Below are 12,290 nucleotides of genomic sequence, written 5' to 3'. Positions count from 1 at the left end.
ATATTTTATGAAACGGACTAGTCTTGGAGCTGTAAACCAGGAATGGTTCAACTGTGATACCAAAATCAGGTTCATGTGAACTCTGATTACCTAGACACACACATACAAATGGGACACATCAGCATATTGCAGGAAACCAGACCATTCACCAAATGGAATGAACTGCAGGACACCTGTAAAGCTGGAAGAAGGATCAATTCCTGCACTCCGTCTGGAAAAGTCTCATAACAAACGGTCAGAAGATTGGACCTTTTACTGTGTCCTAATTTACGGTGTTAAATCCTAGCATTTTGAGAGATTGAGCTCTTAGAGAGACTAGGAATTTGACAAAAATAAGTTTGGGGCAAATTTACGGATTTTCCATGCAGCTATTTGGAGTCAATGAGATGCATTATTTTCTTGGGAGCAACATGGGTTCAGGCTCCACAGATCGATGCTTTGGTTGTGTTTTTCTCTGTTCTCTGGATTAACAAGACACTGCCCAAATGTTGACAGTTACAAGACAGCTAACTTTAAGTGCCCTGTCTCTTTGTCGAGTTATGAATCCATGTCAGAGTACAACACAGAGTGTAGACGTGACAGTGTGAGAATACAGATTCTCCCGTCAAATTTGGACCAGCAACACCAGGATTTCTAGTTACATCCTGATAGTTGGACAGCTATGATTGAACTTTCTGATGTGATGGAATTCACGCAAAACATAAAGCCTCTTAACATTGCTGTGAGCATCTTGCAGAGGTGAGACCTTTCCAACAAAGAACATGGATTGAGATAGCCCGAGACAGCCTAGGAGAATACCAACACCCACCTACCCTCTCACTGATGGCATTGTACTTGATGGCCAGCTCATCTCGTTCTGCCCGGCTTTGTGCCAACAGGTCCTCCACACGCGACAGCTCCTGCTGTAAGATACGGTTCTCCTCCTGCACGGACAGCAGAGATGACATCTCGTCTGGTAACTCTGTGAATCGATAAGAAAAAGGAAAGAACATGAGAGAAGCCAGGTTCATGAGATACTGTCAGTAACTACCCAGCTTGAAAGGGTGAGGGGTGGTATCTCATTCCTCCCAATTGCACCCTACCCCTGCTAATCTCTAGGGATTACTTTGATTTATCATTTCCAACATTTCACTCTTCTCAAAGTATATTCTCTTTTAAACACATATTCCCTCTTTTACAATTTCAATATCCTAAAGAGTGGCTTGGTAGAAAGGGTATCTATTGTTTCACATACAGTTTCAGATATTCACTACAAAAAGGCAGGGAAAACAGTAGTCAGGCTAGTCTCCCTCCACTGCATACGACAGCCAGGAAAACCTAACCTAAGACACAAAATTCTTGTACCATGGAGCGTCAACTACTTACTGTTGTACTGTGTTCCCTGCTTGTGCATCTACCAGTTACTTGCTTGGGTTGAGTTGGACTGATCTCATGATATAGTCGACCAAGCTACCCAGATCCTCACTTGAAGGGAACGTCCCATCAGGTATGAAGACTCTCTCTTGTCCTGTACCATCTGAGCCTAGGGGACAGGCATCTTCCCTACTGGAGGACAACCATTGGGAAAAAGCTCACAAGAAGCTCTATTTTCAGTGTGATGTCTGGACTATATAACTCCACCAAATAATGGGTCCTGCTTTGTACACAAAGTAAATGGTCTTCTGGGATAGAAATTAAATGCCGTGATCAAATGATACAGCAAACCAACAGTCCAATAGCAGACCCATATTAAAACATGTATTCATTTTTTCGCTGTTGCATATTTTACTTCCATGATACACGCATTATGCTTCTGTCCATAAGAATAAGTTAGGGTATAACCTTCATGTACAATAAAAGAATTATGTTTTTCCTCTATTCTTTGGCTATTCCAAGTAGAATAGCTGAAATCATAATCTGGTAATATCGTGTTACCGGAATGTATTGTTCTGGTATGCAGATTTTCCTAAGAACATATTCCTTTAGGAACAATCAGTTACTGGATTCTGGATTGGCCAACAGGGGCTGGGCAGATTTCCTCTGTGGCCTATCCTATGTAAGGCAATCCGCCTTTGGACCAATGACAGAAAACGTAATCCAGTGTAAGTCACTAATTAGAGATTTTAAAATGCAGTATAAGTGAGGAACAAGAATACGGATTTATGGAACTTCTCCGACGCTTTTATCCTTCCGAAAATCGCTAAAAACCTGGCTCTTCGCTAACTAAAATTTCTCACTATATTTCTTTGGCAACCTTCTGACTCTCGCTGGCATTAGTGCCTGATGCCCTCGAGCATTCGTGCGCTTTACAAATGTTCAAACCAAAATCAAATCAAACAGAGAGAAAAACCCTTCCTTTGCTTCTTGATGTGACTCTTTTTAGCGAATCCACCTTTGACTAGTACATTCAGTTTAAGCATTATCAAGATGCAGGACCTTGGGAATCATTGTGTGGCTGCCCCAGGCGATTTGTGTCAGTCTCAGACTCCTCAGAGGTTTGTTAAATTTCAGACATCCAGTAGGAAATCGGACAAAAAGCCTAAATCCAGACAAGGGAAAGCATCCGGTGAAACCTCATTACAAAGCCACGGTGGAGCGGAATAGGATGGAAACTAGAAGACTTGCTGTCTAATTAGCTTGACCAACTTACCTGGGGTCTTCTGCTCGACAAGGTTCTTGGTTACAATCTCCCGTATCCTGGCAGGCAAGCTCGTAGCCGGGGAATCCTCAGAGTTCCCGCGTAAAGTGAAGCTCTTATCATCAGAAGAATTCAAGATACTGTTCTCCAGCTTCTGAGGATAAATGCATGGAAGGATAGCAGATGTAAGGTAAACTTAATGACCGACACACATACAGGCAACATATCACAAAAAAGAACACTGTGCTAGAGGAGCTTAGACACAAAGCATCTTGGGTACAGGAGTCACACAGTGTCAGAACAGCATGTGGTAAAGGTACCTTCATATTAGCCCATGCTAGACCACTAAGTTTCTAAAAGCATCATGAACAGCTGCCTCCAAAAACATTATGTTGGCCAAACACATAATACAAATTAAATCTGCTAATATCGTGTTACAGGAATGTTTCCTTCTGGTATGCGCTTCTACTAAGAACATATTCCTTTAATAAAAGTCACTTACTGGGGCACGCTCCACAAATCAGATCTGTGTATTAGTATTTATTCTTCTGATAACATTAATGTATTTGGAATTTAGTGTTCCCATAAAATGAATTCACTATAATAATGGCTTCTGTTTATATTCTACTACTTGGGTTTTACTCTGATAGCATGAAGTAATGGAAATATAGTGCCCATTAAAAGATTATATTTCTTGGAGATAATTTTCTGATACAATTTACATTTCAGGTTTATTCCTCCAAGACGAGGATTCTGTACGCCGGTATATTTTTGGCTTTCCAATTTGATGAGCTCATTGGAATGAAGCGCTTTGATCAAATCTGGTTATGGAGTTTATTATGCCCATTATCTTTGATTGCCAAAGCAGATTGTTCTAATAAAACGATACTGGGATATCATTATAGCCCACAGGCATAGTCCTAAAAAATCTAATCAGTGGGACATATTCCTAGATCTTGTGTGAGGAGGCTCAGTAGGCGAGCGGTCTAGCGCTCGGAGCCTCACACCAACCATCTGCCCTATAAAATGACGCCCCCTTACAGGGAGCGCAGCGGACGGGCGCAGCGGGCACGCCGTTCGCGCGCCGAAGTCGCGTCTAAGTCCAGTTTGTCTGCGCCCGTCCGCGGCCGGACGGGCCCAGGGGTCAGGGACGCCGCTACCGTTATTTCCTACTCCCCTTCTGCCCTTACATTCCGCCGCTAGCCCTCTACCGCTGGACATCTGGACGCGGATTACTTCTCTTGGAATCGCAGGTAACCTTCCCCCTCACTTGGGCCCGGTCACTCCTTCCACTTCACCTACCACTTCCGAGTCACAGATTCGTTTACTTTATTTAAACACTCGTTCTTTTGTCAGACATCAAACTGACATTTTTCACCTACTTATGACCGAGAGGCCTGACGTCTTTCTACTTTCTGAGACCTGGCTCACTGACGACTCCCTCCCGGACATCCTGGCAGCGTTACCTCCAGACTATTACCTGCTAAACACCAACCGCCCAGGGGGCCGTCCCGGGGGGGGGGGGTCGCAGCGGTAATGTGTAAGAACCTTAAGGTTATTGCTTCCACATCTATGATTCTTCCTGAAGTGGGCAACCTGGTTCTTAGCCTTGGGACTGAGGCAAGTGCAGTCACCCTTATGGTACTCTACCGCCCCCCCCCCAGCCTATGTCCTCCTTTCCCGTATCTTTCATTGAACAGCTTGCCAGTCTAGCCACTTCCTCCCCACGCATAGCCATTGTCGGGGACTTCAACTACTGGTTCCAGCATAAGGATGCTGGCCCTCATGCCACCGAATTGTTTGAAGGTCTCTCGAGCCTGAACTTTAGCCAATTAGTCACCTCTCCCACTCACAGTGGCGGTCACATACTCGACCATATCTGGGTCCATGGGGTTAAGTCCACCAGCCCGCTTATAACACCTTGTGTGTGGTCTGATCATTTTCTAATTGATACTACCATCTCGGTGGCTGGCCAGATCAGGATCCCCTTGCGGGAGGGTGGCATGGCTCGTAAGTGGAAGGCTGTTGATTCCTCCAAATTGTTATCTCATCTGTCTCACACACGCCCCCCTATTCTCAACGACATTGACATCAACGAGCTAGATGGCCAGGTTTCCGACTGGCTCGTGTCAGCCAGCGACATCTTTGCCCCTTTAATCAAGTTCCCTCGGTCCCGAGACAGTAATTCTCATAAATGGTTTACTCCCCAACTTAAGGCCATACAGCTGGAACTCCGCCAATCAGAACGTATGTGGAGAAGAGATTACTGCCCGTCAAGCAGAGATACTTATGTGGCTGTCCGTAATAAGTATAAATCTGCCATCTCTGCAGCCAAAAAAGCCTATGCCTCAGAGAGAATCTTACTAGCCCCTTGCAAGTCGAAGGAGATTTTTAGAGTCCTGGATGAATTCACCTCTGATCCCAGGACGCTCCCGACCCAGGTCCCTACACAGGAATCCTGTAATGCACTCAGCACTTTTTTTATACAGAAGATTGTTTTGATTAAGGACACTATTCCGGTCACCTCACCTGGCGCTGATTCTGTTACTCCCCCTCATAATGCTCTTTCCATTACTCAGTTCCCTCCCTTAGATCCCACATCCCTAGCCACTCTTGCCGCCCGCATTAAGTCTGGTTCTCCTGACGACCGCTGTCCGCCTTTCATACTTCGGGACATCTGCCACTCTTTACCTGACTGCATCCTTCCCTTGCTTAATTCTTCTCTCCTCTCCGGGACGGTACCCAGCTCCTTCAAGGAGGCTGTTCTGGTGCCTCTGTTGAAGAAGCCTGGAGCCGACCCTGCCGTCCCGGCGAACTATCGCCCTATCTCCCTCTTACCCTTCTTCTCTAAAATCTTGGAAGCCCATGTCACTGCCTGTCTCTCTAGGTTTATCGAGAGTTCTAACTTTCTCGAAGCTAACCAGGCCGGTTTTCGATCTGGTCACTCTACGGAGACTGTGATCCTGGCCGTCCTGGATACCTTGAGAGACGGAGCTGACAAGGGTACCCCCCAGGCCTTGGTATTATTAGATCTGTCGGCCGCCTTCGACACGGTGGACCATAACATCCTTCTCCACCGTGTCGAACAGGCCGGCATCCAGGGCCTGGCGCTGGCATGGGTCAAATCCTTCCTTACTGGGAGATCTCAGACCCTCAGCCTAGGCACATTCAGGGCTCCCAGGGAGCACCTGCCTTGTGGGGTCCCCCAGGGCTCCTCCTTATCCCCCCTCCTCTTTAATCTCTATCTTCGTCCTCTTCTCATTTCTCTGAGGCAGTGGGACGTCACCGCCTTTAATTACGCGGACGACCTGCAACTCATCTTATCTTTAAACTCTCCCTCTGCTATTCCCAATTTCCAGGCAGTCATGTCCCATATCCTTCAGTGGATGTGTCAGAACCAGCTTAAACTGAACCCAGGAAAGACGGAGCTCCTCCTTCCTGGTAGGAGCGCTGTCCACTGGGGTCCACATTTCTGGCCGGCAGAACTTGGCCCCCCTCCTATCCCGGTGGCCTCAGTGAAAAGCCTCGGGGTCACCATTGACGCTGGGCTATCTCTCGGGCCCCAGGTGGGGACGGTGGTCTCTTCCTGCATGTTCCAGCTGCGCAGGATTAGGAAGGTGGCTTACCTCCTCACCCCCGATGCTCTGTTGCAAGTGATCATGGCCCTCGTCCTCTCCCGCCTGGATTTTTCGAAATTCCATCTACCACGGTTTGCCCAAATGTTCCATCTATAGGCTGCAAATCATTCAAAACCAGGCGGCGAGACTGGCCCTCGGGATACCGAAATGGCAGTCCGCCAAACCCCTTCTCATCAAATTGCACTGGCTCCCTGTTAGCCTAAGGGCAACCTTCAAGCTTGGCTGCCTTATTTTCAAGTCTCTTTCTGGTTCTTGCCCCGCTTTCCTGAAATCCCTCATCCGGCCCTATTGTCCTTCACGTAACCTCAGATCATCACACTTACACCTCTTGGTTGTCCCCTCCATTAAACTCTGCAGATCTGGTGGTCGGAGATTTGCCTACCTCGGTCCCAAACTTTGGAACTCCCTCCCTCCCCCAGTCAGGATTTCTAACACTATCATCCAATTCCGTAAATCACTCAAAACCTGGCTTTTTCCACAATCTAGCTAAAGTCCCTCTGTCTCTTTCAGCATCCAATCAGCGCCAGGAAACTCATGGTGACAGTGCGCTTTATAAGCACCCCTTAACATAACATAGATTTGAGAGAGGAGTGTTCTGTGGTTTGCAGTGCAATAAAACAATATTTGCAAATACCTGAAATATAAAAGATGGAATGGTTCACCTTTGTAAAAGGGCTTTCTTCAAACATTTTGGAGGGGTTTACATTCAAGATCAATAAGAGAATCAAACAAACCAATGCCAGAGGTATGAAAAATTCACGTGCAGGTAAATACTCATGTTATAGTAATGTTTTGTATAACTCGTTTGACCTGACCCTTTCAAAGTTATATTTAGCAATTGAAGGTAACCCATATTAACATCTCAATGTTCTCAAAGCAACAGTTTTCCAAAAGGCAGTCAGAATGTAAAGCACTACAACGGGTTGTATCTATTTTTAAGATTTGAAGTTCCTGTCAGAACCCCCTCAGAGGGCTACGCGGGCACGGAGGGGTTACTGGGCCCCTCCATAGGGGTTGAGGCCTCATACTGATGTCCAGAGGCCCACCCTACTATGGATAAAGGGCAAGTGGGCCAAGTACCCCTTCTGCACTTGACTCTCAGTGATAACTATGGTCGAGTGGTCCAAGGCTCCCTCGGGGTGGGAGTGTGATTACATGTCAGTGAACTCGACTCATTATTCAAAGAGTGCACGGCAGTGTCAATAAATCAATGTTTAGTTAAATACTTATTTATATAATAATAAGTACTTGATTTCTAACTCTACGCGTTCAAAGCAATGTTACGACATACTTAAACAATAACACCCTTCCTCTTGAGGTCGAAGCTCTAGTAATTTGTAACCAAGTCCCTATCCCACACCCTCTTAGTAATGTGGGTGGGGGTATTCTCCATTCACTGGTGGTGGTATCCAGGGAATGCTCACTAGTATGCCTTAACTCAAGAGTCCACTCTGACTCTTCGTAAAATAATCAAGAGTGCCTTGGCATCCCAGCGCCCTCAGCAGCGAGTCCCCCGGGGTGTAACCCATCTTACCCATTTCAGCAGCAAGAGGGCTTGCAATGTGCCAGTGAGTGCCCCAACCACGGGCATTCACACTGCTCGCTTCTTGTTCTGTTTCGAGGGTCAGCTGCATGCAGCTCTCTGCTAATCATATACGGGCAGCTACAGCAGCGATCGGAGGTACTCCAGTGCTCCTTGTGCACAGTAAGTCTTGCACTCCACACATGGGGGGGAACTGGATTTCTATGCTCCTGGCGGGGTCCTGGTGAGGTGGCTATGGACACACGTTTTTCTCCGCATTTTCTATAGTTTCACGAGGGTAGCTCCAGCTCAGTCCTCGTTGCTTTGTGACGACCTACTGGTCTTGGCCCACATTTCCCAGGCAATGGCCCGATCCTTGCAACCTCTTAGGTATCGCAGTCCCTCGTGGCATACAGGGATTGCAGTAACACTACCGGCCAAGGTGTTGTCTCTCACCACACGGTTGTCCATGCCACAGCGTCCCATCATGGAATATGGGGTCACCGCGAGGCTCCAAACAGGCTTCAGCCCTTCGTAGCCGGCAATAATTTTCACTGTGCCCCCTCCTAACATATGGGGTCACTGCAACAAGTGCTGCACGGCTTCACTCGTCCTGCGCAGCACTCTGCTATCTTCACGATGATCCCTTCAGGTATTTGGGGTCCCCGACTAGAACCTTCACACAGGCAATGACCCGATCATTGCTGCAGCCATCTTCTCACACCTTGCACCAGGAGTCCACTCAGCTGGGCTCGCAACTGGACCTCGCTCCCTCCAATGCTCCACTCTTCCTCACAGGGTGCACTGGTCTCGGCAAGCAGGCAGGTGCTGGGGCTCCATGCTCCAGTGATGTGGTCTTGGTTTCCCTGAGTGATGTCCGCTCACCCAGCAGGGAGTCCAGCAGGCTGGGCCTAGAGTCCTGGTCACAGGCAAAAGTCTTGCATAGCTTCCCCTCCTCACACAGCCCGTCTGGGCTGCTAGGCTGATGACAAATTTTGGGGTCCCAACAGCCCCTTCTTATAGTCCATTTTCAGATCGACCTATAACAGACCAGGTCATGCAAGTCGTATCCACTACTGCTTAGTGAATTGTAGACACTGGCCAGCTGTCCATGATATGGAGGTGGTCGAAAGAATTCATAGAGACCACAACGCTTTAAGTTTAACTCTAGGTTACTCCAAAGTCCCAGAAATAGCTCATTTGGGTTTTAGAGACTTGTTAGTATTGTCCCAAACCAACAACCGTAGGACTATAAGAAGGGCCTGGGTGGAAAAAAATCCTGTGGCTCTTGAAATTGTAAAGAGTAGACTAAGAAAGGAGGTGGCATTTCTGTCCCCCCTTCCACAAGAAGCCAGAATATAGGAGATTAATTTTATGCACGATGCATTGTATTTGTTGATCAGGGATACATTGGGACAAGCAAAACGGGTCGGAAGAAACACAGCAAAAGCAGCAGCTTAGTATAATCAAGATTGCAGGAAGGTGAAGGGGATTCTTTTATCTGCAGCCAAGTCCAATTCACGGCAGGATTTAGCGAAGAGTAGAGCTATGCATAGATTGACATTGGACTGTGCCAAAAGGCAATGGGAATGTTCTTTATGGTTCACTTTTCATAAAGCCTTTATAGGACAAGCATTTGCAATGCAATAGGTCTCGCATTACTGAAAGCTTGAGCCATTGGCGTAGCAAATAATAATACAAAGCCAATAGTTCAAACTTTCAATAATGCAAGACATATTGCACAGCAAATACTTGATTTTCTTGTGTGTCCCCTTCATTCTCCGTTTTCTACACCCACGTACTCCTCAATTGGATTCCTGCATACCTTATTATGTTTACTGTGTTCACCAATATATTTTGTGTACACCATTGTGTCTCGTGCTCTGGCCTCATTAAGGAATTTTAATGAGGCGCAGTTCTTTTGGTCTGTCACAGTTAATAGATTAAAAAATAAACCCCGCTGTGGCATTCTCACAGTTACAGAGGGTGGGTTGAGTGTTAAACCTTTTCAAAGTAACATTACCAAGGAATGCAGTGCCTTGCAATGTTTACAGACGTAAACAGCCAAGGTACTGGGTCACAAAGATGACACCACCAACACTTTGCATTCTGGGGCAAATAGAGATGGGTATCATGTAGGAATGTAGGATCCTTCTGGATGTTACCCCCACTTTTTGCCTGGTGCCTACGCTGTTTTTGACTAGTGTGACTGGGATCCTTCTAATCAGGACCCCAGGCTAATCGCTTTCTTTCTAAATTGTTGTGTTCAGTACTTGGGTACATCCCAGATTGGATACTAGTGAACCCTTATGAGTCCCTAGTATATGTTATCCTGGTACCCAGGGCATAGATACCCAAGAGGCCTCACATTGACTGAAACATCTATTATGCCACCCATGAGAGACCATTCAAAATGGAACTACAGGCCTGACATTGCAGCCTGTGTAAGTTGGTGCATGCACCACTTACTAAAGATATACGTTTACTATATCTAATGGTCACTGCACTTAAAACCTATAAGTCACCCCTATAGCAGGCCGTTGCAATACTGAAGGCAGGGTGCTTTGTTCTAAGTGAGAGGGTGCCCCTGCATGAGCAGGACACCCCTGCAGCCTACGGAGTCCATTCGACCGGGTTGCCAGTGACGCAGCCATATACTATATAGAGGGGCACCGCGAAATCGCGTGATGATCATCTCGGAAATGGCTGCAACGGAACCTGTCATGTTTGGAATCAAACATGTTGGAATCATACCGCCCACACCATAAACAGTGTGGGTGTTATGATTTCAAGAAATGAAAGAGCCCTCTGTTATGCTCTCAGTGTTCCCGGTACCAGCCTTCTAGTCCCGAACAGGATTCAGAAAAGGGGGTGGTGATGAACAGAGTGTCTGAATTAAGCAGACCACTCTTACCCAGTCCAAAGATCAGGGCTTGATCCATCACTGTTTTTTAGCTCACTGCACCATCCCAGCTCAGAACCTGGCTACATGCAAATTAGTCTGTTCCTGTCCCAGTGCATGATGGGAACAGGGCAAACCAAACTACCAAGCCAATTCTTATACTGGGAAGGAAACAAGCTTCCGGGGACCGGTTTCTGGCATTCCAGCCATCGTCGGCCCGGCTTGCTTGAATCCTGATGGTACAATGAGCAAGGGACTCACATCTGAGTATACCCTTCCACACTTATGGTGGCCAAAAAAGATTCAGAAAAGGGGGTGGTGATGAACAGAGTGTCTGAATTAAGCAGACCACTCTTACCCAGTCCAAAGATCAGGGCTTGATCCATCACTGTTTTTTAGCTCACTGCACCATCCCAGCTCAAAACCTGGCTACATGCAAATTAGTCTGTTCCTGTCCCAGTGCATGATGGGAACAGGGCAAACCAAACTACCAAGCCAATTCTTATACTGGGAAGGAAACAAGCTTCCGGGGACCGGTTTCTGGCATTCCAGCCATCGTCGGCCCGGCTTGCTTGAATCCTGATGGTGCAATGAGCAAGGGACTCACATCTGAGTATACCCTTCGCTTATGGTGGCCAAAAAAGATTCAGAAAAGGGGGTGGTGATGAACAGAGTGTCTGAATTAAGCAGACCACTCTTACCCAGTCCAAAGATCAGGGCTTGATCCATCACTGTTTTTTAGCTCACTGCACCATCCCAGCTCAGAACCTGGCTACATGCAAATTAGTCTGTTCCTGTCCCAGTGCATGATGGGAACAGGGCAAACCAAACTACCAAGCCAATTCTTATACTGGGAAGGAAACAAGCTTCCGGGGACCGGTTTCTGGCATTCCAGCCATCGTCGGACCGGCTTGCTTGAATCCTGATGGTGCAATGAGCAAGGGACTCACATCTGAGTATACCCTTCCACGCTTATGGTGGCCAAAAAAGATTCAGAAAAGGGGGTGGTGATGAACAGAGTGTCTGAATTAAGCAGACCACTCTTACCCAGTCCAAAGATCAGGGCTTGATCCATCACTGTTTTTTAGCTCATTGCACCATCCCAGCTCAGAACCTGGCTACATGCAAATTAGTCTGTTCCTGTCCCAGTGCATGATGGGAACAGGGCAAACCAAACTACCAAGCCAATTCTTAGACTGGGAAGGAAACAAGCTACCGGGGACCGGTTTCTGGCATTCCAGCCATCGTCGGCCCGGCTTGCTTGAATCCTGATGGTGCAATGAGCAAGGGACTCACATCTGAGTATACCCTTCCACGCTTATGGTGGCCAAAAAAGATTCAGAAAAGGGGGTGGTGATGAACAGAGTGTCTGAATTAAGCAGACCACTCTTACCCAGTCCAAAGATCAGGGCTTGATCCATCACTGTTTTTTAGCTCACTGCACCATCCCAGCTCAGAACCTGGCTACATGCAAATTAGTCTGTTCCTGTCCCAGTGCATGATGGGAACAGGGCAAACCAAACTACCAAGCCAATTCTTATACTGGGAAGGAAACAAGCTTCCGGGGACCGGTTTCTGGCATTCCAGCCATCGTCGGCCCGGCTTGCTTGA

General features: G+C 47.1%; 1 protein-coding gene across 3 annotated transcripts in view; it reads right to left on the bottom strand.

Annotated features, from left to right (window-relative positions):
- Nucleotides 1-12,290, bottom strand: part of CROCC (ciliary rootlet coiled-coil, rootletin) — a 463,946-nt gene that overhangs the window by 412,754 nt on the left and 38,902 nt on the right. For all 3 annotated transcript variants that reach the window (XM_086921919.1, XM_086921920.1, XM_086921921.1), the window contains exons 2-3: nt 2,630-2,771; nt 813-961 (exon numbers count right to left, since the gene is read on the bottom strand). In XM_086921919.1, coding sequence (XP_086778045.1) covers nt 813-961; nt 2,630-2,771 — 291 coding nt within the window. The remainder of the gene's footprint in view (nt 1-812; nt 962-2,629; nt 2,772-12,290) is intronic.

The sequence above is a fragment of the Lissotriton vulgaris genome, chromosome 5 (assembly GCF_964263255.1).
Source record: "Lissotriton vulgaris chromosome 5, aLisVul1.2, whole genome shotgun sequence".
Lineage (NCBI taxonomy): Eukaryota > Metazoa > Chordata > Amphibia > Caudata > Salamandridae > Lissotriton > Lissotriton vulgaris.
This window is presented reverse-complemented; position numbering and strand designations above follow the sequence as displayed.